The sequence below is a fragment of the Semicossyphus pulcher genome, unplaced genomic scaffold (assembly GCF_022749685.1).
Source record: "Semicossyphus pulcher isolate SPU_LCO1_2020_fin unplaced genomic scaffold, fSemPul1.0.p SCAF_7, whole genome shotgun sequence".
Classification (NCBI taxonomy): Eukaryota; Metazoa; Chordata; class Actinopteri; order Labriformes; family Labridae; genus Semicossyphus; species Semicossyphus pulcher.
This window is the reverse complement of record NW_027211748.1, coordinates 11033147-11059461: the sequence shown is the minus strand read 5'-3', so window position 1 is coordinate 11059461 and position 26315 is coordinate 11033147. Positions and strand designations below refer to the sequence as shown.

The following is a 26315-nucleotide window of genomic DNA, read 5'->3' as shown; positions in this document are numbered from 1 at the left end:
GCCAGCCTAACTGGGACAAGGTTCTGCTGCCAGTTGTCACAATCCCCAGATGTGATCAGACTTTGGCAGATGCTGCTCAGTTTTGTGTGATGCTGTTAATGCGGCCCAATATCGGCAGAGGGCGCTATTACCACACGCGCGCACACACACACACGCGCCCGCGCCTAGACACACACACACACACTTCGCCCAGCTAGCTGTAACCGGCTAGCGAGCCTGTTGTCGAGTTGACACCTCCCCAAACCTCGGCAGCAGCTAAGCTGCACAGTCGACATGGCAAGAAAATATCGCAACAATTTCCTAAAGAAAGATGAAAATCTTCCAAGTCTTTTGGAATGAGTAAGTAGAATCGACAATAATAATCTATTTGTACTGATTGAACTAACAGACGAAGCTGCACGTTATGTTTAGTCACATTAATGACGCATAGCTGTCGTTGGTTAATGCTAACTCGAAGCTAACATGCTAACGGCTCCTAGAGGGAGGAGTACGGTCTGTTCTGTTAGCCTGCTGAGCCCAGTACGACGAAGAGAGTATCTGTGTTAGCTGCTTCTCTCAATGTGACGAAAACACACCTCTACTAACGCTATTATTCGGATCACAGGTGAATTAGTATATCTGTTGGAAATAAACACACTAGCAAGGCAGCCTGGTTGCTAAGTAGTTTCGGATGGTAGCGTTACATAATGTCGCTGTTGAGAGTCAAATGGCTCCACTTTCAGTGTGTCACTGTGGCTCTTCTAGCTATCGTTTCCTTCACCAACAAATGAGAACTAAATGTTCCTGTCAGTTTAATGAATTCATACTCATATTTACATTCACATATATGACTGTTTCATAACCAACCTACCAATGGTTTTAAGATAATTGAGAGTTTTTTAATAAGACGACGTTTTCTCGCGAGCCCTCCTAGCTAACTAGCCACCCTTAGCTTAGCATGCTAACAGTAAGCAAACTACCATTAGCCAGGTTACATTTCGCCTTATAAGACGTTAAACAGCAACTGGTGTAAAACGCATAACGAAAACGTCACTATTGAAAACTCAATCACCATAAATTAAATTGATGTAACCAGTATAATATTACTGTTGTATTAGCAAACGTTAGCCTCATAACAAGATAGATCTGACTGTTAGCCTCTTCAGGACCCTTTGTCCGTCGTAGTTTGTAACCAGCTCCTCAAAACAGGCCACACAGCAGTTGTTTTGGTACTTCGCCGTCGCTTGTTTCCTCTGTATCTTTTAAATATGTGCAGTGTCACCTTTTATTTCATTTTATTTACCTTTGTGTTATGACAGAACGATGCATACCGGCTAGTAGTCAAAGCCTCTGTTGTAGTTTTGTCTCGTAAAGTCTCAGCAGATAAAGCTACTTTTTCATCCCACTGTCTTTGATGCATTTCTTAACCACAGATGTACTCATACAAAATACGGCTATGCTTTGTAAAGGCACTTTGATATTATGGAATACTAGATTCCATATTCCATATTAGAAGTCTTATACTATTCATATCTGGCCTTTATGCTTAATTGTTCAAATTGGTGAATGTTTTCACAATGCACTCATCTCTGTCTTTTTTTCTCTTTTACAGTATTCATCACGCGATGTGATCCAAAATCCACAATGTGTGAGAACATTTAAGAACAATTGAGTTCGGAAGAAAAAATCTTGATTCCAGTGGAATCTTTCATATATATATTAATATTATTATTATTATTAGATTTTTTTTCTGTGTTGAATATTACATACATTTACACACACTCGTCCCATCAACATACAACCATGCCAGTGCAAGCACCACAATGGACGGAGTTCCTGCTGTGCCCAATCTGCACACAGACATTTGAAGAGACTGTTCGCCGGCCCATCAGCTTGGGCTGTGGACATACAGTCTGCAAGATGTGCCTGAACAAGTTGCACCGTAAGGCCTGTCCCTTTGACCAGACAGCCATCAGCACAGACATCGAGCAGCTACCTGTCAACACAGCCCTGTTGCAGCTGGTGGGAGGCCAGGTAAGGCTTGTGTCTGTGTTTGTACACTGGTTTGGCTGTGTTGTAATTCTTAATTCTAATGGATGTGTCTTGTATTTGAGTAGTGGTCTATTTTAAGATACCATTCCTATGATGACAGTATTATGTTTTCTGTAATTACTGTTTGTTGACTGTATTAGAGCGTTACGCACAGGCTGTTACATGATACACATGGCTTAGAGATTCCTGCATGAGTCACACTCCAGTCATTGAGCAATTACTTTAATTCTATTGGTTTACTGGCACAATCAGTAAAGCTGTGTTTCTCTGAGGCTGTGTTTGACCAGTAGGGTGGGGCACCTCTAATGGTGTTTTGTCTTTGTTGGCCAAGTTTCCAGCCATGCACTGTATAATATATGATAACGTCAGTGTATTGACTATAAGCCTGATGTGTGTCTGATGTAGTCATCACTGGGATGTCTTGTCTCTTAGCTTAGAGTGCCTGGCAGATCTGTGCTCATACAGGTCAGAAGGCTACAAGGTCCAATCAAAATATTATACCTGGATAGAAACAGAAGTTAAATAAGTTCCGTACAATTTTTTGTTCTGTAATTGAAATGAAATGCCCGAAGCTGCAGCTCAGTGTCAAAGCAAAAGGTCAAAACTGAAGATGTGTGTGATTTTGATTTGATTGGATGCCTGATAGTTATTTCATTTGGCCATTATGATGGATGATGCATCTCTCTTCTCTCTGTTTTAAATGTTATGTATAATCATCATCAGCCAGGGTAGGTGCAGTTCAACATGCCAAGACCTGCAGAAAATGAAGCAGAAGTCTCATTTCTATAAAACAGTTTTCAAAATATCAAATCTGACTGTTTTAAGTCAGTCATGGAGCAAGTGGAGCAAACTCAAGTAGCCCTCACCAAATTATTGTCTAATGGGAGTTTTAAAAACAAAGGACACAGACAAGATACATGATATGCTTCGGTTTACTTGACAGATCAGTTTAAAAGAAGATTGCATTTACTCTAAATTTCGTGCTGTCTATAGTCTTAACAATTTTGCATCTCAAGCAAATAAGTTCTGCACATTTTACCATACCTTACAACTTCACCATACCACAACTTCAATTTTTATAATTATCTGTAAAAATATACAAGCTTAAATGCACAAACAGGTATTTTGATATCAATTGGTACAGTCATCTATTTAAGACAGTAAATTAGAAAATGAAAGCAGAAAATGATGGTTGTGTTCCACTTTACACACACTAGCTCTCTGCTGAAAGATAATTGTTACACAGGCTTCAGCAGTTGAAATTGGTTGTCCTAATTCTTTCCCTCCCTGTGCACTGCTGCAGGTTCCTAAGGCTCAGCCAGTTGCCTTGATTACCAGTCCAGAGGACTCGCAGCATTATGAGGAGGCCAGGCAGTGTGTGGACGAGCTGGCCCTCTACCTCAAACCTCTCAGCAACACCAGAGGTACTTAACACACGCACACGCTCTACACCTTTATAATTTGGTCTACCTTCTCATGATCTACTACTTTAGTTAAACTCTGGAGGTTGTTGTCACCATGGGAAGTCCAGTGAACAATATTTTTGGCATTCATGTGGTGTAAGATGTGAGAGTGCTGTTGCTGGGTGACAGTAAGTTCCTTGTTCCCTTTTCAAAATGTATTCACGAATTAAGCTATCAGTAATTTCCAGAGGGACCAGCATTTTTACATACTCACATGTTACAGAAACATGACCAACATTTTTACAAACATAAGACATGTGCTTATGTTTTTACAGAAGCATGATCTTGGAGTTGTCTGAAAATTTCCACCTGTTTTGAATATGACACCACCAGGGTGTTAATGGATTCTTCTTGTAAATACAGTTAAAAACAATCCCTTGAAGGCATCATTACTCGCGTATTGATGATATGTCTGAACACGCACATTTTTAACTTTGCATCAGTTGAAAGTACTGAATGATAAGTGCTAGTACTATACAAAACTTCATCATTCTAAAATTCATGTGATGGGTTAAAAAATGGATATTGGAATGTTTTATTTGGCTTCATCTGTTTGAAGTCTTTTGCTTTAATGCTTAATCAGTTTGATTTAAAGTGTTCGTCTGTCTATATTGTACAGATTTACAGAGTTTTCATGTAGTAAGTGTTAATATATTTAATGATTCTGGGGCTTATTACAACTCTAAAGAAACATACTGTGATTGTTGTTCAGACGTTTGTCCTTATTTAAAACTGAAATTGTGTTTTTAAACAAACAAGGGCCTTTAATATGCAGTGTGCTCAATAATAGACCATAATTTACTAGGTCATAGTTCATAGTTTTTTACTTTATATTGATTTAACCTTCATGACAAAATGTCTTCAGATGCAGAATCACATTAAAACAGCTTCAAATGTACTGTTAACATTAGAGGTTAACTTTTTAAGCAGTTGCTTTAATCAATCATTTGCAGAGGTGAAGAAATCAAATCTAATTTATTGTGAGTTGGCAGAATTGGCAAAGGCTTCACTGATAATACTTTCAAAATCAAGCTTACTCATGCTGGTTTCTCACAGTCTTTTATTTTGATATGAGTATTATTCAAATATGAGTATCTACGCAATCACGAGTTCCCGGCTGAAAAAAAGTAAGCAGATCTCGTTTAAAGAGATGTTATTGAGAGGTGGAAATTATTTAAAAAAGGAAGTAGTCACTCTAAACTCTTTTGATGTAGAGGTGAAAGTCACTCTAGCTGATAAAAACACCCACATGTTTTGACATAATTTCCTACGAGTGTACCAATAATGCTGCACCAAATTAGTCATTGTTTTACTTTGTACTTGAAAAACAAGGAAAATTAATTTGCAAGCCCAATTTACATATCTGCTTTTACTGTACAGTTTGACGCAACCACTGTCACTGTGTCTGACACCAGTCATGCAGAGTGGTGCATGTGCTGTATGTAGGGTAAAGTAATAGTCCAGTGTGTGTAATTTTAAAATTGAAATTATAACACAATAGTAAATAGCATTTTTAATACAAATATTTATGAACTAGACTGTGACTCTGCTTTACAGAGTGGTGAATCAACTAAATGGTCCTTATTATGTGGTGCAGCTGAGTTGAGGTAAACAGAGAGGTGTATCTATTCTGATTTTAAGCAGTGAGTGTAGGCTAAACAACAGAAACACCTGTTTAGTTCTTTAGAATAACAGTCCAGGGAGTTTAACAGAAACACAAACTGCATCCTCCACAATGATCAGAAAATTGAATCATCGGCTCTCAAACTGTTTCAGCAGAATAGAACATTATAACCCTTGTGAAGGTGGGATTTAATTCATAGCTGTTGTATAACTCTTCATTAGTTTAAGCTGGGTGTACCTCACAAACTTGTACCTGAGTGAATATAACTCAACAAGTTGTTCTGTCTGATCCCTAGGTGTGGGTCTGAGCAGCACAGCCCAGAGCATGCTGAGTCGACCCATGCAGAGGAAACTGGTGACTCTGGTTCACTGCCAGCTGGTGGAGGAGGAGGGCCGTGTTAGAGCCATGAGAGCAGCCCGCTCTCTGGGCGAGAGAACCGTCACAGAGCTCATCTTGCAGCACCAGAATCCACAGCAGCTCTCCTCCAATCTGTGGGCCGCTGTGCGTGCACGAGGGTGTCAGTTTCTGGGCCCAGGTAGGTGGTTTTCCATTACCTGCAAAGAAAGATTGGATTGACACTTTTGAGAAGAGGCAGTCTGTGAATAAGTTTGCTTCTTGAAATCAGCTGTTTCTTATAGTTTTTATCTGTGTGTTTTTCCTCTCCCAGCCATGCAGGAGGAAGCTCTAAAGTTGGTCCTTCTTGCTTTGGAGGATGGCTCTGCTCTGTCCAGGAAGGTGCTGGTTCTCTTTGTAGTCCAGAGGCTTGAGCCACGCTTCCCACAGGCCTCTAAGACCAGTATAGGCCATGTGGTGCAGCTCCTCTACAGAGCCTCCTGCTTCAAGGTACGTCACTGACTGAGAACCAGACGAACATTTCTTCATTTTATTCATGATTGAAGAAAATTGTGTATGTCATGTGGTGCTGCTCCACAACAGGGACCATTGCATCAATACTAGCGCAACCATGACCATGAATATGTCTAAAGCAACACTGTTCAGTGTTTATGTTGCCTGTAAGTCATTTAAAAGTTGTTAAAAGACCTGTAGTGTATATTACCTCTTACTAACTCTTTTCTTCCTTCCTTCCTTCCTAGGTGACCAAACGGGATGAGGATTCATCCCTGATGCAGCTGAAAGAGGAGTTTCGTACTTATGAGGCTCTGCGGCGCGAGCACGACTCTCAGATTGTTCAGATTGCCATGGAGGGTGGGCTGCGCATCGCACCTGACCAATGGTCTTCTCTGTTATATGGAGATCAATCTCACAAGTCACACATGCAGTCTATCATTGATAAGGTGTGTCAAGTTTGTTTTTTATCTGTATCCCATTTGTTTGTTTCCTAATCTTGTGTCATATCCACATATCTCTTTGATGATTTATATGTTCCGGTATACATTGCAGTTTCTTAGCTCCTAACACTAAGTTTATTTTGCATAGCAAATTCTCTCTGTTATAAACCTGCCAAAGCATTTACCACCATTTTTTTTACTTCCAATATAGCTGCAGACCCCGGCATCTTTTGCTCAGAGTGTTCAGGAGCTGACAATTGCGCTGCAGAGGACTGGAGACCCAGCCAACCTCAACAGGCTGCGGCCACACCTGGAACTACTGGCCAACATTGATCCCAGTCCTGGTGAGAAACAACCTCAGGAATCTTGGTTTAGTTGTGATGTGATGAGTTAGTGGAGGGTCACAAGTTGCATGCAAATAATGACCTTTGCATCCTGTCAAACCCTCTCACCTATTTCCTACAGTTCCAGTATATCTTGTCTAATAAGTTGATTTGAAACAGTCAGAGGGGATAACTGCATATGTTGAATGAATAAAAAATTTCCAAGCTTCAATATTTTTCTCACATCTCCATTTGTTTCCCCAGATGCTCCCCCTCCCACTTGGGAGCAGCTCGAGAAAGGGTTGGTAGCAGTGAAAACAGTGGTGCATGGCCTGGTGGACTTCATCCAGAACCACAGCAAGAAAGGAGCCGACCCTCAACAGGTCAGTCTGTCCATTGGACTACTAAAAGCACTGGGTCCCATACATTGTATGTTGCTTAATAATCTCTTGGTAAACTCATGGGAGCTCGTGTTTAATATCACCATTATTGACATTTCAGCTCTGTGTGTTACATCCTTCTGTAGTGTTTTAACATATTGACACAAAATGTCATGTGTTCTCTATTTTTCAATAACACTTTGTTCCTCTTCAGCCTCCTCAGCACAGCAAGTACAAAACATACATGTGTCGTGACATGAAGCAGAAGGGCGGCTGTCCTCGGGGAGCCAGCTGCACCTTTGCTCACTCTCAGGAAGAGCTGGAGAAGTAAGTCAAATATCTGCATCAAGTGTTTTACTGTCTTTGAATCAAATCAAAGCACTTTTCACTCCAACACCAACATCTCTTACACATTTTGTAACATGTTACGCGTTCTTCAGGTATCGTAAGATGAATAAACGTCTGGCGGCTCGCCTCCCCGGCTCAGGAGGGCTCATGCCAGATGACGGCCTTCCTCTTGATGTAGCAGTGACACGGAAGCCTTCGCCCCTCACCAACGGCAGCGGTGCTCCCTCTTTGCCCCAGCTCATTCCTCGTGGCACTGACACGGTCTCGTACGAAATGCTGAGAAAACCAATGAAGATGGACGGAGGCAGTCCCAGTGCTCCAGGATCACCACCTGACCCGTGAGTATAGACTTCTCTTTGAATCAAATTTAAAGGCAGCCATTGGTTCTGATTGAAACCAGTTGATTGTTTTCTACGTTAACGGTGAGGGCTACTGAATGAAGGTTAATGGTTAGGATTAGTTCCGTTCTGTTACCTTTAATCTGATTTATATTCCTTTTAGCATGGACGCTGTGGCCAAACCCGGTATGCCTCTGCCACCTCATGCCATGGCCCACCAAAGGATGCCAGCAGACCACCTTTCTGGGGTGAAGCACATGCCTGTAGTACCCAGAGGTCTGCCCGTGTACCCCCCTCAGCAACAGCTCTCTGAGATGTGCTATGATAGTCGCCCACCACCCTCTGCTTCTCAGTATGAGCCTGCACAGTATGCCACAGGTAAAGGTATAGAAACTAAAGAATACAGCATGCTTTTCTTGTGTGTTTTACTACCTTTGATATAATTTAGAGGTGATGTTAACAATAGTCTGCCATTTATTCCTCAGGGTACCCCTATCAACAGCCACCGTATGTTCCTCGGGATTACATGCGTAACCCTCCTCCACCCAGTGAGTCAGGACCCCCTTACCAGGACCCCTATCCAGGCTATGGCCCTCCAGAGCGCCCCTACCAGGCCCCTCACTCTGGTCCACCATTCTCCTACCCTCACCCTCCTCACCATGACCGAGGTCGCCACGGGACCTATCCTGGTCCACCACCTCCCCCACAGCCCTACCCATCTCAGAGGGACGGCCTTGTCAGAATGAGCCCCGCCCCCCTGGATGTTCCCCCGCAATCAGCAGGACAGGCTAACTCCCTTTACCACCAGGAGCCCAGCGCCCGGGATAGATACCCTCCAGATGGCTACTACCCACCAGGAACCCAGCCTCCTCCCATGAGGGGTTACGTCAGGGTGAGTCTAAGTGAATCTTACCTCTTGTGCCTTATGCTCTTGTGTGTGGCCACCTCAGTTACAAAACACCCGGATGCTAGCAGTTCAGCAATATTTCTCTGCATTTTTCTTAGGGGCCGTCATATAGTGGATCCCAGCCGAGCTTGGACTACCTGCACCGACGTCGGCAGGAGCTGTTATCGCAGCTGGAGGAAAGGAAGGTCATCTCCCCTCCACCATTTGCTGCCTCCCCCACTCTTCCTCATCCCTTCCCCAGCGACTACCCTCCAGAGGTTAGCGCTATGTGAATTTCAACGATCTTTAGGACATGTACAGATGCTTTAAACTGTGATTGGCTGAATTACATGTAAATAATAATGACAACACTTTCTCTTTGTGTCTACAGTATGGGGAGGAGAGCTCTAAAACCATGATGAAATGCAGAGAGCCTGACTATGCAGGACAATATTCTCCTTGGTCTTGTGAAACCATCGGCTCTTACATTGGCACAAAGGACCCCAAACCCAAAGACGTCATGGTTCCTGGTACCATGGAGATGATGGTGAGTTCAGATGGATAACTCTGTTACTAATCATGTCAGTATTGCCCCATTTAGATGGACAAAACTTGAAGAGGAGTCTAATAATGATACAAGCTTAATGACCTGAGCAACAGCAACACTGGAAGCGTGGCGTGGCGGCTGTAGAACATGTTCATTTTCATTTGAAATGCGTGCCAAAAATGTAGAGAATGTTTTCCTGGAGTAAAAGTCACAGGCATGGAGAGTAAAGTAGGCCAACAACTTTTATTTTGAAGTGTTTCCCGGGCCATTGTTGTGTTTTTTGTTTAATTTGTGACTTTTCCAGGAAGTTGTTTGATCGATAAAGTCACTCACAGGCTCCTTATTGCGGTTCCTGCTTAATTTTCTTTGAAATAAAAACGTAGTCATAAGTCTCCTGCAGGCCAGACGTATACATGATGTTATTCATTTATTTTTACTAACGTAACTTGGGTGCGATCTGTCCCTCTCTCCCCCAGCTCACTCTCCATCTCGTTGTCTCATATGGTTGTTTCCGCTGTGTGTTAATTAAGGTCCCGTTTCTAATGTAAATAAGAGTTTTCTTGCGGACAAGGTGAGGACAGCGGAGTAGCAGTCAGTCAGTCAGTCAGTCAGTCAGTCAGTCAGTCAGTCAGTCAGTCACATACAGACCCATGTGTAGGGCTGACCCCGGCAGTCATCCAAAAATGGAACATGTTGCCCTCTCAGCCTCGTCCTCAAATCTCTCCATATTCTAACCTGGCCTCTCTACCCTGATCTTTCTTCCTCCCTCTGTCAGAATGTGGAGGCAAAGGGTCTGAGGGAACCATCTCTGGAGGCCCCTCGAAGGGGTGCAGAAGTAAAGGATGATGACCCTATTATCCCATTCGGCCCCCAGCCCACTGTTTCACGCTTTGGTGCCATCTCCCGCACCTCAAAGACGGGCTACCAGGCCGCCGGCCCTGTTCCGGCAATGGCCTCCACTCCCCAAAACCCAAACTCGAAACACATGGCCATGTCAGGTGAGAAACCACAACAACCCATTAATGACTGTGATTAACACTGTTTGTATCAGTGTGCATTGTTATCTTAATTTGAAAGCATTTCTGTTAACAATTTCATTACCTTGCGTACAGCAGAATACACATATGGAAACCAAGGAGGATGGGGTGGAACTTCATACCCCTCCCACCAAGCTGCCTCCTCTTCCTCCTCTCAGGGACATTTCAGTGAGCGGTGAGGCCTGCTTCTGTTTTTCATGTCACCTTTTTTTAATATTCACATGATGGTAATACTAAAAATGTTTTCAGAAAAAATCCAGGTTATGAAAGATTGTGCAGCAGTTGTGTAAATGTCTCACTGATTTTCATCCTCACAGCCTGCCGATGGCTGCCACAGACAGAGAACAGTTAAAGATTGAGCTGCAGCAGGTCAACCAGCAGATCAACCAACAAACCCAGATGAGAAGCATAGAGGTGAGAAAGATCTCTAACATACAGGAGGATTTATGAAGGGTCAGAAAGTACAGCAATTTAAACGATTTTGAAATATTTGAATAAGCCTTAAATTGATTTTACTTCCAGATGTGACACTTTTTTTTTGCTTTCTTTCCACACGACAATTTATGAAGTGAAAAATAAAAGAAGTTTTAAGTCTATTAATATATTAAAACTGAAATGTTTATTTAAAAAAACATAATTTCCATGTCTTGGTGTATTTCTTGTAATGATTGCAAGAAATTTCCAGAATTACTCACTTATCCTCCTCACTTCCTCTCTCCTGTTACAGGCTGCCAGTAACCCTTTACTGCTGCAGAGGGAGACCAGTGCGTTGGCCGGTCAGTCTGTGCAGCCCGGCCAGGCAGTAGCAGCCCAGCAGCAGCAGCAGCCCAAGTGGCCAGCAGGGGGAGCTAGTACAACATCTGTCTCCAGCGAACAGCTGAGCCTGGAGCTCCACCAGGTGGAGAGAGAGATCGGCAAGAGGACCCGAGAGATGGCTCTGGTAAGGAGGAGTGGAAACGCAAACAGAAAGGTGTTGTGATTAGCCGAGGGGATTATCTGGGCCTATGTTACGTCTTTAAAGGAGAGTGGCTGATGTGTTGTCCATTCCCAAACCAGGAAAACCAAGTAGCCCATGATGTTCAGCAGTATAAGATGAAACCTGCAGAGAATGGACAACCCGAGCACAAGACTCAGCTGGAAGAAATCTCCCTGGCTCGTGGGTCGGTATACACTTAATGTTTCTATCCCTTTTTAATATGCACGTTTCTTTATTTAGAGATTGAATTCCTGTGTTTCCTCTTCTAACTTGTGTTTTTGTTCCTCTTTCCTTAATTCAGTGAGGTGACCAACGGCTCCAGCAGTCTGCAAGAAAGTGCAGTGGGCGGGTCCATGCTGTCACTGACCAATAAGACGTCTGCGCTGAGCCTGTGCTCTGATCCAGGTGCCTCTGGTTCAGAAATGCAGAAGAATGGCGTCGTCCATTCCTGCTCCTAGGCAGTACACATTTACACACACACATACACACACACATACACACACATGCACACACTTAAGATGCTCATTTTAAAAGCATGCACAGGCACACATACACCCATTCTATTTAGAAGATGAGCAGTATCTGCCGTGATATGAATTTTCTTTCTTTTTGTTCTGTGAATGAGCTTTTTTTAATGACTTTCCTTGCCTGGAAACCAGGGCATATGATAACATTTCTCGTGTGTGTTAATTTTTTTTTCTTTTTCTTTTTTTTTGCACTGGGATTATTGATTAACAAGGCTCACAATAGATAATTCAGGAAGAGAAAATGGTGGTGATGTTGACAGGGGTATTATAATTTCATTAATAAAGCATACGCCTATTTCAACCCACATTTACACATAAACACAGTTAAGTATATGATTGATCCTCCCCATGTAAGATACTGTTGCAGCAGCATACGTGTAGATTAACGGTTAGACACAGAGGAGCACGCTCAGAAGCACTATCACGTCACATGCACTCTGAAGAACGTTTCAATCTGACGCTCCAAAGAAGGTATTGTAGGAAACAGCAAAGGTATTGCCGCTTGGTACTCACCCCCAGAATCGTAAAAAAGTGGTCGCCCAGATCTAGACGGTCTGAGGAGGGAAAATTAATTATAATATACCACAAGTATTCAGCCGAGACGGAGATGCAAGGTGTTTTAGAGATCACTTGTGCACCACACGCACGTCCTCGCCTGCCACGAGAAGTCTGATTTTATTAGTGCATTTTATGAACACATCATATGTCTGTTTCATACTTGAAAGCAGTATATTATATATTTAATTGAAGCATTCTGTTTTAAAGATTGCAACGAGTCTTTTTGATAACAAGCTTTCCACATGTTTTCTATAAGGGAATCTACTATGGTGCTTCTCTTGGTTGTGGTGTGACCTGATGTGGTTTGGTTGTAATGCCTTTTCGCCTGTGCTCTCTAGGGCTGCATTCAGGCCTAGCTGGTTATGTTGACAAATCCTTCACACCATACCCAAAAATAGTTTCAGCGCGGGGGTTTTGGGGGGTAGTGATACCACATGATCAGGATGAGAGAGAGTACATCTTTCTGCCTCAGGAGCCAGGTTACTCGATTATCTCGTAACACCAGGGTAACGGGGATTTCCCTCCTCAGAGCTTCTCGTCTGGCCACACAAAAGGCCTCCCCATTGGGATTATCTTGTCATTTGTTCTCCTAACTTCTATGAAGTTGCTTTCCCTTGTGTTTTTTTTTTTTTTTTTTTAATTTTGTTTAATTTTCCATGCTTTACGTTGTTACGATTTTGGAGGGTGAGGCCTACCTGGTGAAGTTTTCTCACTGTAATGAAATTGTTGACTTTTAAGCAACAGCCAGACTTAACTTTTGAAACCTAGAAAGGCGCCTGCTGTAGCGTTTTTAGCTGCACTGTGCTTTTTGAAATCATGTTTACAGCTGAGGATGTTAGTGTCGGTCACTGAGGGCTAGATAAAAACAACTTTTAACAATAGCTGTCCACAAATAGATTTATCAAAACAATAACAGATCACATAATAACATATTCTACTCATGCCTATTGTCATCATCACCACCATTACCACTATTACAGCTCTTTCTCCATCATGGCAATTGTTTACTGCTGACGCTCGACACGGAGCTCTTTGCCTTTTGTAAACAATTTGCATGATTGGCTACAGTTTTACAGCTCTGCTCGGAGCGAGTGAGTCCCTGTGTTTGAACGGTTGAAGGATAGAGGAGACGCTCTGCTTCTTAGTTGAACATTGAGCCTTTGTTTTGGTAAGAAGAGGGGTACTGAGAAACTGATAACGGATGAGTCAAATACAGACACGAATGCTTCTTGTGTCTAACATCCTCATCTGGGTCGTTTGATGGGAATCTCTTCCAATTTGTCAGCGCCATGATAGCGGATGTTCAGGTTTTTCTTTATTTCAAATTCTCCTACCACACTTCAAGCCTCTGGCTGCTCCTCGCTACATTTATTGTTTAGGTACACGGCTCACTTATACATATGAGTATGTATACATACATTAATATACTAAAGCACTATTAATGTGCCACCTCTTATTTTACTCGCTCAGCATTTATATTAAATGATCTCTACTTAGAATCAGCAAAATATTTGTTTTTGTTTCTGTTGTTTGATTTGTTTTCTGTCCACTGGTTGCCAACACAGACTTTATCCTTTCCCAGACGAAGGACTTCTGTGCGCATTGATGTGTGTTCACTTAATCTTTTGTGTTCAAACAAAGATGTTCTTTATAGACTATGCTTCCGAAGAAGACAAAATTGTGTACCTTTGGAAAACTTACAGAGACATTTTGTGTGTGCTAGATTGTATTGTAGAAAATGTACCCTAAGTTTTTTGTTTTTTTTCCCTCAAAGTGTGCTGTACTGGGTGATAGTGTTCAGCTATTAGAAAAGTGTTGAGGGTTTCTTCCCGCCCGGCCCCCCAAGAGGATATTCAGGAAGTCTCTGCTGAAAGGTTGGCCTTAAATCCTCTTGATGCTCCTCTTCCTGGTCTTGCTTTAGGAGAATGAGCTAATGTTGAAAATACAAATTAACACTGATTTGGAGTTAATCAGACGATCCCGAGTGGGTCGTCCTCCCTTTTGAAGAAGTCGTCATATAAAACAGCAACAATGCAAATTCTCAAGATTGGAAGCTAAATTTGTATTTGTATTTTTTCTTCAGGATATGTTGTTGACCTAGCTGAGTTTGTAGTTTTTTTTCTTTCTCTTTTTGTTTGTTTGTTTCTGCAATAGTTGATTGAATTTACTGACCTGCAAGTCTTACAGTCTTTGACCCATCAGCTGACCTGATGTGTAGTCAACAGCTAGAAGATGATCCAAGTGTTTTTTCTTCTGACATCTATTTACAACAATTTGGCCCTAAAATCTTTATTCTGCTGTTATAATTCTATGAATTAGAAACATTAATGGTTCAATTTTGTGTTTATTTTCTCTCTGAGTGCAAGTCAACCAAAAGTTTCACAAAGCTGATTCTACCTGACGGGTACCTGCAGGTCTGAATGAGCTGAATACGCCTTTAGCTTAGCAGAACTGACATACAGTTACGTACGGGGTGGTTTACTATACAGACAATAGCAAATATGTTCATTTCAATCTCCTGTGTGTTTTTGTTTCTGAGTGGAACTGCTGCCTCTAGCCCTCATTTACATAACCAGTTAACCCCTCCACTCCCACCCTTGACCACTGAACGCTGTTACTGCTGTTTGAGGCTCACATTTTATTCCCTGACTTTCTGGGGAAATCGCAAATGGCTATTTTATATGATTACTCCCTTGTAAAATATCTCTTAAATTAAGGTACAGGTTTGATTTCAGCAAGAAAAAAGAAGTTTTTATATGTATATTATACTCCATTAAGGAATGTCTAGAATTATCTTCCTCCAATGTGGATGTAGCCATTATTACGCCATTTTATGACTTTGTAAGAGAATTCACTGTGTGAAAATTGGTTTGCATTTTTGTATAATACAATCTGCTTTTTTTTTCGTTTGATACGAGAGGGAGGTCAAACTGGAAGTTTGAAGAGAGAAAAAAAATGAACCTGTGAAATTGAGAAAACAAAGTGTAACTTATGTACAACAGTGATTCTAAGCTGAGGGGAAAGATTAAATGATATTGCTAACTCAGAATCTTTGTGTCCTTGTTTTATTTTTTAAAGAGTAAAAAGTCAAAGAGAATCATCAGCTGTAGTTCAACATATCTTTTATTCAACTCTCTGCAATCATGTAAACACTAAGCGGCTGCTTTTCCAGTTTCTGCAAGTGTTGCGAGTAAACAGTAATCTACTATGGCTGAACAAACAAAGTCGACTCTCAGATGAAGGCAAACAGTCTAAAAAGGAAAGCGACCATCAAGAGTTACAACTGTAACAAAGGGAGCCAGCCGTGGACATCTGCTTATCTGGGACATATGCGCCCGTAATAACCTTTTATCGCCACAAGGTGCCGCCAAATAGAACGAAACAGAACTTTATGATCACCCCTCTAAATATTATCATCACATTGTAATGAGTGTAGCCCCAGCCCCGCACAGAAACATCATCAGATAATTTTCACAGATTCTTTCAAAATAAAAGAGTGGAACAATGACGCATCTTAAGCTGCCAAAAGAGCTGCTGAATTATTCAAGCTGCAAACATTCCCTGTGTTACTCCACATTTGTTGGATCCCAGGACACATGTCTCCCATCATGCAACTTGTTTATTGTCTCCACGTCTTCCTCTGTGAGCTGGAATCCAAACACCTAGTAAAAAGTGTTTAGAAGAAGGAGACAGGGGAAAGGGGTGTCAATAAACTGTGAGTAATCAGTAGTATATAGATTATTGTAATGGTTATTGTTCGTAATAGTATCAGAAAGGTTTTTTTTCCCCAACTCACCTGGTAGTTTTCCACTACACGCTCCCTTTTGGTTGACTTTGGTATTGTTATGGCTCCATTCTAAGAAGAATAAAAGACATAATAACGCTGAGGTGACGTTTAACTTACAAGGGTTTTACATGCTGATGCTGAGACTGTGCTCTGACATGTTTTCAGCAACACTAGAGCGAGAGCACTAAAAAAAGCACCAAACCTCGCAAACTGAAATATTAGTGCAAATGACTTACCTGAATACTCCAGCGGATGCAGATCTCAGCAGGTGTACATCCATACTTCTGAGCCAGCTGGATTATAGTGGGGTCACTTAGGGCTTGACCCTTGGCCAGAGGGCAGTATCCCTGAAACGCGATCCCCTCCCGGCGGCAGTACTCCATCAGATCACGGGGCTGCTGGAACGGATGGTACTCCACCTGATGGTGCGTGATAACATTACTTTGTATAGCTGTTGAGAGTTAACGTTGTGACTCATGACCCACATTCCCTCATAACCTCCCCTCTTTACCACCAGGGAAATGTCTCTCTCTGTTTTGTTTCAAAGGGGCAACATTTTTGTCCCGCTATTAAAGGGCCAGTTCATCGATTTTCAACCTCAGTCCTATCATGCTATTATGTGGAGCTAATGTCATTATGGTTTGAAAAAAAGGCAATTTCGCTCTGTGCCTTTGGAGGACACTATCCGCTTCTCCAATGGGCCCTGGAAAACCTCCTTCAGACTACGTAAAATGTGTCATCATGTCTCGTTCAAAATCGTCAGGTTTGAAATGCGGACCGCAGACTTGAAGATTTTTTAGACGATTCACCGGTATATTCTCATCATATTTCAGATTCTGTCCCGCTCTGAGCCGTTGCCTGCAGTGAAAACGTCAGTATTTCACTCCAGCGTCTCTCGCAGGGAGAGGGAGGGGCGCAATGCACGCTGGGTGCTGTAGGAATGTAGAATGGGCGAAACCACGAGCTGCTTGTACAACTTTCTCCACAGCTATGGCGCCAATTTCAAATATTATTGCTTCTATCGATTACAGAGAACACCAGCTTTAACTGACAGTGGCTTTTTCCGGGGGTGAACTGCTCCTTTAATGTGTGAAATACTCACTTGATTAACATGTGGTACCACAGTACAGTCCTGCTTTAACTGCTCCAGGTGGTGGATCATAAAGTTGCTTACACCGATGGAGCGACACAAGCCTGTGGGAACAGAGAGAGTTAAATCTCTTCATATAGTATGTTGATTTATAAACTAGTAATTTCCCATCAGGAGGTACAAGCTTCACAAAACAAATATTCAACAATCCTAGTGAAGAAAGTCTGAAGAAATGTGTATTAAACTTTATTTTTACCCTCTTGATGAAGTTCCTCCAAAGCTCTCCAGGCCTCGGCTCTCAGTTCTCTGTTAGAGCGACCAGGCTGCATCCCGCCGGGCCAGTGCAACATGTAGATGTCTGAAAAGGACAACATATACTTAGTCGGGGATGAGGCAAGAATGAACGAAATCTAATTAATCTGCATTTAGTATTTTAATACTGATGCATCCCCTCACCAAGATACTCCACTCCCATCTGGGTGCATGATTTCTGAAAGGCCATCTTGGCACTTTCATATCCGTAGTCCTCTGGCCAGAGTTTATTAGTCACCCACAGGTCACTTCTTGGTACCCCACTTTCTCTGAAAACTTCAGACAGCTGTACCTCAAAGCCATTATACTTTGACGTGTCAACGAGGCGTAAGCCACAATCACGGACTGCATACAGAACTGTGTCTTGTGAGAATCCTCCAATCTGGGATGTGCCTTAGAGAGAGGAAACAAACACAACTTTGCACTTACTGTATCGTGCTCATTTTCAGACAGTGAGTCCTTAAAGTGAGCACACATCTGGCTGGTTACATTTGTAATTATAGGCTTGATAATGTTCCAAAGACTCTGTTAAATCGATACTTACCTATTCCAAGTATTGGCATCTTTACCCCATTTGACAGTTTCACTTTGGGGCAGGTCCAGTCGTCTGTAGAGGACATGGTGTCTTTGAAGGCTGGAGCAGAGTGATCCCCTGTAAGTGAAGGCATCAAAATCCTTAAACTTGCACGACCCATCTCCCAAGTGGATGTTATCTTGCTTGTGAAGTGATTCTGCAAGGATCACAGCCCCTCTTATATGTTTCATCCCCCCACCTAAATTCACATTGTGATGGTAATGTTTAGAGAGCATCAACTTACTTTGAAAGCTTTTTTTATGCACATGGAAGCCGTAAAGCAAGAACTCCCCTGGGGCTTCGAGTCATTCCAGTGGCTGTGTATTTTACTCCTTGCATTAAATGGTATCTTACTCAAAGACTATCAGCTAACTATTCTTTCCCTTGACTACTTTCATCCCCTGTAGTTTGGTTTGGCGTTTGCAGTCTAATACCTCCCCACTGCTTCAATGTACGAGGTTGATAGTCATGTGGATTGAAGGAAGCAAGCTCCCTATAAAGCTGAGATAACACTGTTAGATTACTAAAGAGATGGTCTGGATTCCTTTCATCTGAGATCAGATTATAAATCCGACCCCATCCCTGATTCCTCATACAAGAGAAGCATCTTGATCCGTAGTTACAGAGCTGGGCTCCAAAGATGTATCCACAGTTACTGTACAGTAATGTTAGCTAGCTATACCCGTCCTACAGGCTGCATTTTTTCGGACTTAAAGTATAGGCGGTTGGCGAGGGCGCCACATTCTGGGGGGGGGGGGGGGGGGGGGCGCAGGTTTGAGACTCAAACATTTTTAATGAAGCCCCGATATTAAATTCAAGCATGCTACAAGATTGACACCTTCACTCCAAACCTTTCTCTCTGCTCTGCTCGTATTTACCGTCGCTCTGCCGCTCTCTCTACCACTCCCTCTACCACTCAGTGAGTGCGCACTTCCCAAAACAAGTTACAAGAGGGATGCCTTCTAGGTTGCATGTCCAGATTTTTTTTGACAGAAGTGGCCAAAGTCAATCCACATCAGAAAGGGTTTCCCTCACTGGCAGGGAGAAAATATGAAACAATTATAGCGAGCATTAGCTCTCTAAATGTACAAATCAATGACTTGTACAGCCTAAGGTACAAATGGGTTAGGGTTAGGCTGAATATATCTTTTTAGAGAGACACTTAAAGCACAAGGCCTCCAGATTGAACTGGTCTAACCAGTAAATCAGCCTCATCTCGTATCTGCAGTATTTGCTGCTTGTTTGAGTGTAACTTCACAAGAAAAAAACTTTTTTGCACGACAATTAAAAAACAGCAGCAAGGAAAAAGAAAAAGAGCCCGCACACTCGCTGAATGCCACATGAAGTTTAATAATTATTTTGATTTTAATTATTTAATTATTTAACTTTTTGTGGCACTGAGCAAGTGTGCAGGCTTTTCGTGGACTTTTAATGTAAAATCCAGGCAAAATCACAGTTAACTACATTAAGTCTACTGTTACATCACAGTAATACAATGGACATATAATGTAAAAATTTAACATCTCAGTACTGAAGAAGAGATTTCTAGTTTATCAACTTAAATCTGGCGTTTTACAAAGATGAACGATGGAGAATACAACAGATTGTCAATCTAAACCTTTGCAAGTTGTCTAGTTGAGTCAGGCATCACGTGACTCCCGCATCACGTGACCCACACTAAATAGCCATGGCGGCGCATTGTTCTGCTGGACTTGCAGCAAGACCAGGCACTAAGCTAAAACACTCTTCACATACAGGTAGACTGCCTGTATTAGCAGCTCCCAGAACTACCCTTGTCCCTGCGTAACGGACAAACAACTGACTTATTCAGCAAACATGACAGCAGCTCTCAGGTTGTAAAAGAAAGGGGCGGTGTTTGCGCCAACTGATGTTAGCGTGGTAGCTAGGTAAAGCTACCCGAGGAGAATCAACGAAATTTCGGTATAGACACATACAATTATAACCATATCAGATGCGCTTAGTGACACATTTACTAGGTACACCTGTTTTAATCCGGTGCAATAAAATACAGCAGTTCCGAAATAAGTTTATAATTTAGGTAAAGTTGCAGCAAATGTGTACATTAAATTGTATGTTTACTTTTTAGGTGGTTAAGTGAGGTATTTTACTGGAGAGGTTATTCAAATTTCTGACCTCAATATTTAGATACATGAGGAGGGGACAATTGGCAACAACATTTGTTATCATCTGTGCATTTCTGGCAGCAATAGCTCCTTTAAGAACAGGGACTCCGGTCAGATAGGATGGAGAGTTTAATCCAAAAGCACCTTAATGAGGGTTTGGATGTGTATGTGTGTGGTACTAAAGAAAACAAGAAAAAAATTACAACATTAGTAACTTAGTAACATAAAGGTCTGTAAATACATTAATAACATATGAATAATAGTATGGAATAATTTTTTTTAACTTATCAAATGAAACCTCAGCTTTCTTTCTTTTTTTATACATACAAAAAATGAATGGTATCTGTAGGAGCCAAGTTGTGTTGTGCACGTTTTTGCAGACAGGTGGCACTGTCTGTTCAGGTCTGTTGGGTGTGTCTACTTAGGTAAGTGGGTTAATCAGCGCAGGTGCGCACGCTGAGGAAGCCATACGGTTTTTGACCGTGCCATGGCATCTAAAACACCGCAGGTCAGAGTGTTTATTAGTAAATTGTGACAATGAAAAGTATTATTGGTCGGTACGGGAAAGCAGTTTGTTTTAAACACGTGTTGTGAGTAATAAATCGGCGAAACGAAAAAATTGGACATTTTGCTGTGTTTTGTGGATCTGCACCTATACACTGGCACGCGTTCAAGCCCTTCATACCAGTATGCGCCGATAGTGACAAAGGTACGCCACTACAGTATCTGTTATAAGCATTAGAGAAGACACAACAAGCTCCAATTGCTGGCCATAATGAAGAATGCTGTGGCAAACAGTGCCCTCTTGTGGCTAATAAGGCAACTGCAGTACTGAAAACGGTCACATGGCGAAACACCGCTGCTGTAATGAGGAAATGTGCTTATATAAATAAGTATCAAAGACACAGCAAGTTACCAAAACACAGAACATTACATTCACATTCCAAAGGTATGACAGTAATAACAGAAAACACACAGGTCCAATAAGCTATATTAGCAAGGGGATTGGACTGAACGCACACACCTGACATCCACTACTGCTCAACCATGGAAAATAGTTGAATGACGACAGATCACAGCAGGGACATAGATAAAATAATAATTTAACACATAAACATTAAGTATATACATACATACACATATTTAATACTGAACATCACCGCAGTATGTCATTTGAAGTATACAGTATACACTAAAGCATTTTTTTTATGTGGCCCCTGGCATGAGAACTATGGACATCCCTGACCCAAATATTCACCTGTCAGGTATTCCATGACAGACCACATTGTTCACAGGCGTACAGACTGACTTGGGGAACCCTCCGTCTCTGAGATGGGATGGGAAGGCATTGTGCCCGATTGTCTCCTGGTGCACAATGAAGTCTATTCCATCTGTTGTCATACCAACACAGAAGCCACAGATTATAATTATGTTGTTTTTGTTTTAATGACATAGAAACAGCAACATTGTGTGTCGTGACTGACTGCTGACTTCCAGACTGCGTCCAGCTAGTAGCAGTACATGTTTGGCTAGCTGACATGCTCTGGCAAGGCCTTCGATCTGCTCTTGACCTTTAATTTCTATGTAGTCTGGCCATTCAGGGACCAGTCCAGAGCCTACATAGTGGGGCCGCACAATGTGCTACAGTCAGGGAGGATAGGATAGACAGGATATGAAGGGTGGCTTATATTGTTTTCACAAGATTTTATAGAAATTAGAGATTAAATGTGCGGAGGACCATGATTTGAAATAAATACACTTATTGAAATTGTGTTTTTAGTCTCATCATAAATTGATTTTCACCCTACTTTAAAGTATTAAGAATCCTGAACTAAGTTGGCACCAAGAAACCTGGATGTCTCAGATGGTACTCATCATTAATGAATGCATGTGGAGAATATGTTTAGGATTTGATCCCAATGCCTTCTGCATTTTCACTGACGCTGTTACTGGAGACATTTTTGGCAGCCTTGCCAACCCTTTCATTTAAGGCTGCATGGAACCTACAACAACTAAATACAACACCCTTGGGTTTGGCTCGAGCGACACCTTTGTTGCTTCAAGTAATACAGGTGTTATTTTAGGCAGGCTTCTCCATCACAGTGCAGCATAATTATGTACAAAGGAAAATTATCCAAATACAGATCATTAGTGTGAAGGAAATTTTAACCTGTTGAATCTTATGTTTGAATTTCCTTATTATAGAGTCAATAATCATGGTATAATCAGCTAAGGTTAATTGAAATGATATGTATGGTCTACTCCTCTCTTCAGGGTCAACGTACGACAAAAGAACACCTCTTACCCCCCCCTCTTAAAAGAGAGTTTTTCCATCTGGACCTGAATGCATCTCTCCTCTCCTCGCTTGTAACTTGTTTTGGGAAGTGCGCACTGACTGAGTGGTAGAGAGAGCAGCAGAGTGATGGTAAATGCAAGCGGAGCAGAGAGAAAGGTTGGGAGTGAAGGTGTCAATCTTGCAGTAGGCTTTAAATTAATATCGGGGCTTCATGAAAAATGTTTGAGTCTCAAACCTGCGCCCCCCCAGAATGTGGCGCCCTAGGCAACCACCTATATAGCCTATCACATATGCCTTGAGCCGGCCCTGTGTACTTAAAAAAAAGTCACATAAACGCACTGACTGACGTGTCACGTGACCCACTCCGGTTTGGAACGGTTCAGAATAAAATTTAAAAACTGTTACTATACAACACTTTTGAAACGTCACAGATCAGAGCCCCTCTGCTAATAAGTGTGGCGGCACAAGGGTTGGTCGCTAATCTAAAGGCAACACCACCCTGGGAATTTCACCCAGGAAAGTATCACAGAAACACAGACAGATAAAATTTCACACTGGTTCGATCTATATACAGAGGAGCTTGAGACTTGTTTCACAATAAAACAATTATTTTATTATTATATTAGTAAAAGTATTTATTTTTGTTTAAAATTAGAAACAAAGAAGAAAACAACCATTCATAAAATGGGGAGGATAAAGGGGATGTGGCTGAGGCTCACCAGGTGCGATGGGGTCAAGGAGAGGGATCCCAGTGAGAAAAATCAAATGGAAAACACCCCAGACACGTGAAGAACCTACACACACGGGGAATAACTCAAATGGGGCCCACAGCACACAAGAAGGGAGGGAACCACCACCCAGATCACCAGCGCCGCCACCAGGCTCTCAGCCACTGAAAAAGAGAAGAGAACAAAACACTGTTAAAGGAACTGAAAACACACACTAAATAACTAAATCACACATAACCAAAATGAAATAATTGGCAGTAATCCAAAAAATAAAGATAATGAATCATCAACAGAAAGTTCTGAAGCTGCTCACAAATAACGTTAGATAACTAAACCAAAATAAACAACTTAAATAACTCATTCGATTGGCAAGCAAATTAACAAATTAGACTTATTCTATGGTTTTATGACCTAATCGGACCCTGCAATTGCCTTCACTGGAATACTTTTACGATTTGCCAGCACTACCGTCTGAGTGAGCCTTAACCAGCGTTACCACCGCCTCACCTGGCGTTTGTCTGGACGTCGGCGCCGCCTGGGTCCTCGTCCACAATGTGGGCCGGTAGGACATACATCTGCTACGTATGTGTCTGGCTCTTTCTTCTGCCTGCTCACCTGCCAGTGACGGGCTTGCTTCAATACTCGGCTGCTGACCTGCTCCGGCTGCGCTGTCACCTGCCTGGACCTGCGCCAGCGGCACTCCACCTCCACCCGGACATCACCTTCCAGCCCCGCCGGGGATACATCCACCGTGGGTCCCGCCTGAATTTCCACCATAACAGCTCAACAGCAATAAAGTCCTTCTGGTCCAGCGCTCCACGCCCTCCACGCTCCACCAGCCGGGTTGTTGACCACAGCGTGTTAGCCCGCCTAGCTCGGTCGTCTAGCACCACCACCAGCTGCGACAACACCCCACTCAATTTCGCTCTGCTCAGCATCCGCTCACTGACAAGCAAGGGTCATCTCATCCAGGACCTCCTCACCGACCGTAAGTTAGACTGTCTTTGATTAACCGAGACATGGCAACAGCCCAACGACTTTTCCCAGCTGAATGAATCTACTCCTAGTGGGTTTGTTTACATGTGTCAACCCCGTGGCTCCGGTAGGGGGGGCCTCGCGATAATTTACCGCGAGAAGTGGAAAGTCTCGTCGGTGTCTGTGCCCGTCTCCAGCTCGTTCGAATCCACTGTCTGCGAGTTGTCTGGTCCCACTCCAACCATCATTGCTATTGTCTACCGCCCCCTTAAACCGAATAGTGACCTTTTAAACCCCGTTGACCTTACAGCTGATGAACTCCCCATAACAGACCACTTTCTCCTCATTTACAGCGAAACTCACTCTCTCCATCTCCAAGATACGTCTCATTTCATTCCGAAATATAAAGAACAGTAACCCCGCCACTCACTTCAAGTATCCACTCCTCCTGCCTCCCTGACATTTCCAATCAATCCACCCCTGACAATCTGGTTTCTCATTACAACACTGGACTTCATAATATTCTCAACTCTTGCTCCGCTTAAAACCAGATCTGTTTCCTTTTCCGTCTCCGCCCCTGGTTCACCCCCGATCTTCGTCTCATGAAAGCCGAAGGTCGGCGACTCGAACGACTATACAGAAAAACTGATCTCACTATTCACAAAGAAATGTACAATAACCACATATCAGTTACAAGGACTCCATTGCCAGCACTAAAACCCACTAGTACTCCAGTATAATCACCGCAAATGATGGAAACTCCCTGCTTCACCCAACCCAGGACTCTCTCCCCACACCTTATGCAACTCCCTTATGTACTTTTTCAATTCAAAAATCAAGAATATCCACCAGCACCTTCGTTCAAACCCTCACCTTAGCATCTCAGCCGACTTTCACCCATGCACACACTCATTCACCTTCTTCCAGCTCCCCACTCTCAGAACTCATCCAGAAATCCAAGCCATCCACCTGTCAACTGGACCCCCTCCCTAGGCAACTTGTTAAAACCTGCCTCCTCTCTGGTCCCCCTCATTTCTGCGGTCATCCACTCCTCTCACCACTGGAACTGTCCCTACATCCTTCAATACTGCTGCCATTACCCCAATTCTGAAAAAACCTGGCGCTGACCCCTCCAACAACTTCCGTCCCATCTCCCAAATCCTCGAAAAAACAGTTGCCTCCCAACTCCATTCTCACCTATCCCACAATAACCTGTATGAACAGTTCCAGTCCGGTTTCCACCCACTCCATAGCACTGAAACAGCACTCATCAAAATCACAACACAAAGCTGCAGGGGCAGGCAGGGGCAGGCAGAGGCAGGCAGAGGTCCCACTTGTGAGGATGACAACCAGCTGCCGCGGGCGACAGCAGGGTCGACGTAGCACACCCTGCGAGCAGACAAACGAGCCAACACCACGGCCAAGCTGCGTCAGCAAGCCAACGCGGAAGCGGGAACAGGGCTCCTGCAAGGCGTGTTAGGGCAGGCAAAAAGGCTTGCAGGCCTGCAAAGCAGCAATGTAAACGGGAGGCAAACGTAAAGCAGGCAGTGTACACAAAACAGCAGTGGATCCCGGCTCTCCCACCGATCGGCCACAATAATTTCACGCTGCCTGGCAAACAGAAAGGCAATTTTTATTGAGAGCTCAATCATTAAGTTTATAAATAAATTAAACGCCCTTCGGCGTACATACCGATCAGGTGCTTCACTGCGCGAATGAGGGAGAGGCGTGCTTCTTGCTTCTAACGCTGAGAAATGCAAAATCACAAAATACAAACAATGGAGCACGCTGACGGACACGTTACATGAGGGCAAACAAACCGCTGCTGCTGACCTACCTGGATCGGTGACCACTAGGAAGTGAGGCAAACGGACCAGAACGGGTCCGCCCACCGAAGAGCAAGAGGGAGTAGAACAGCCTCTGCCTCCCTTTTATAGAGTGCCCCCAGGCGGCGATAGCCCAGCATTACAAAGGGGATGAGAAGCCGCAGGGCTTATCCTGCTACATAAGCTTAACAGCACATATTTAGTGCCAAGTAATCAGTTAGCCTACAATCAGTCTGAAAGAGACACGTACATTTCC

The 26315-nt window shown here is 42.9% G+C and overlaps 2 protein-coding genes across 11 annotated transcripts; one reads left to right on the top strand and one right to left on the bottom strand.

The window, feature by feature from the left end:
• Positions 1 to 267: 267 nt before the first annotated feature.
• rc3h1b (ring finger and CCCH-type domains 1b) lies at positions 268 to 15376 on the top strand. Of its 2 annotated transcripts, none has more exons than XM_069684101.1 (20): positions 268 to 339; positions 1592 to 2013; positions 3335 to 3455; positions 5414 to 5653; positions 5786 to 5961; positions 6213 to 6413; positions 6619 to 6751; positions 6995 to 7113; positions 7325 to 7437; positions 7551 to 7796; positions 7960 to 8174; positions 8282 to 8688; positions 8802 to 8960; positions 9074 to 9229; positions 10005 to 10227; positions 10345 to 10441; positions 10584 to 10680; positions 10994 to 11206; positions 11323 to 11426; positions 11544 to 15376. In XM_069684101.1, the coding sequence occupies exons 2-20, from the start codon at positions 1783 to 1785 to the stop codon at positions 11698 to 11700; spliced, it is 3408 nt and encodes a 1135-aa protein (XP_069540202.1). In that variant the 5' UTR covers positions 268 to 339; positions 1592 to 1782; the 3' UTR covers positions 11701 to 15376. The 2 variants fall into 2 exon arrangements, with proteins under 2 accessions (XP_069540202.1, XP_069540201.1); XM_069684100.1 differs by having other exon boundaries at positions 10342 to 10441.
• On the bottom strand, positions 15341 to 26104 carry LOC138611143 (glyoxal reductase-like). Of its 9 annotated transcripts, XM_069684103.1 has the most exons (12): positions 26071 to 26104; positions 25926 to 25980; positions 23766 to 25844; positions 23250 to 23422; positions 21493 to 21625; positions 18061 to 18168; positions 17661 to 17909; positions 17461 to 17562; positions 17217 to 17308; positions 16351 to 16533; positions 16124 to 16183; positions 15341 to 15989 (listed from the first exon to the last, which is right to left on the bottom strand). In XM_069684103.1, exons 5-12 carry the CDS (start codon positions 21518 to 21520, stop codon positions 15894 to 15896), a joined length of 918 nt encoding a protein of 305 aa, XP_069540204.1. In that variant the 5' UTR covers positions 21521 to 21625; positions 23250 to 23422; positions 23766 to 25844; positions 25926 to 25980; positions 26071 to 26104; the 3' UTR covers positions 15341 to 15893. The 9 variants fall into 9 exon arrangements, with proteins under 9 accessions (XP_069540204.1, XP_069540203.1, XP_069540206.1 ...); XM_069684102.1 differs by lacking the exon at positions 26071 to 26104 and having other exon boundaries at positions 25926 to 26050; XM_069684105.1 differs by lacking the exon at positions 26071 to 26104 and having other exon boundaries at positions 23874 to 25844; positions 25926 to 26050.
• Between the last annotated feature and the right edge of the window lie 211 nt (positions 26105 to 26315).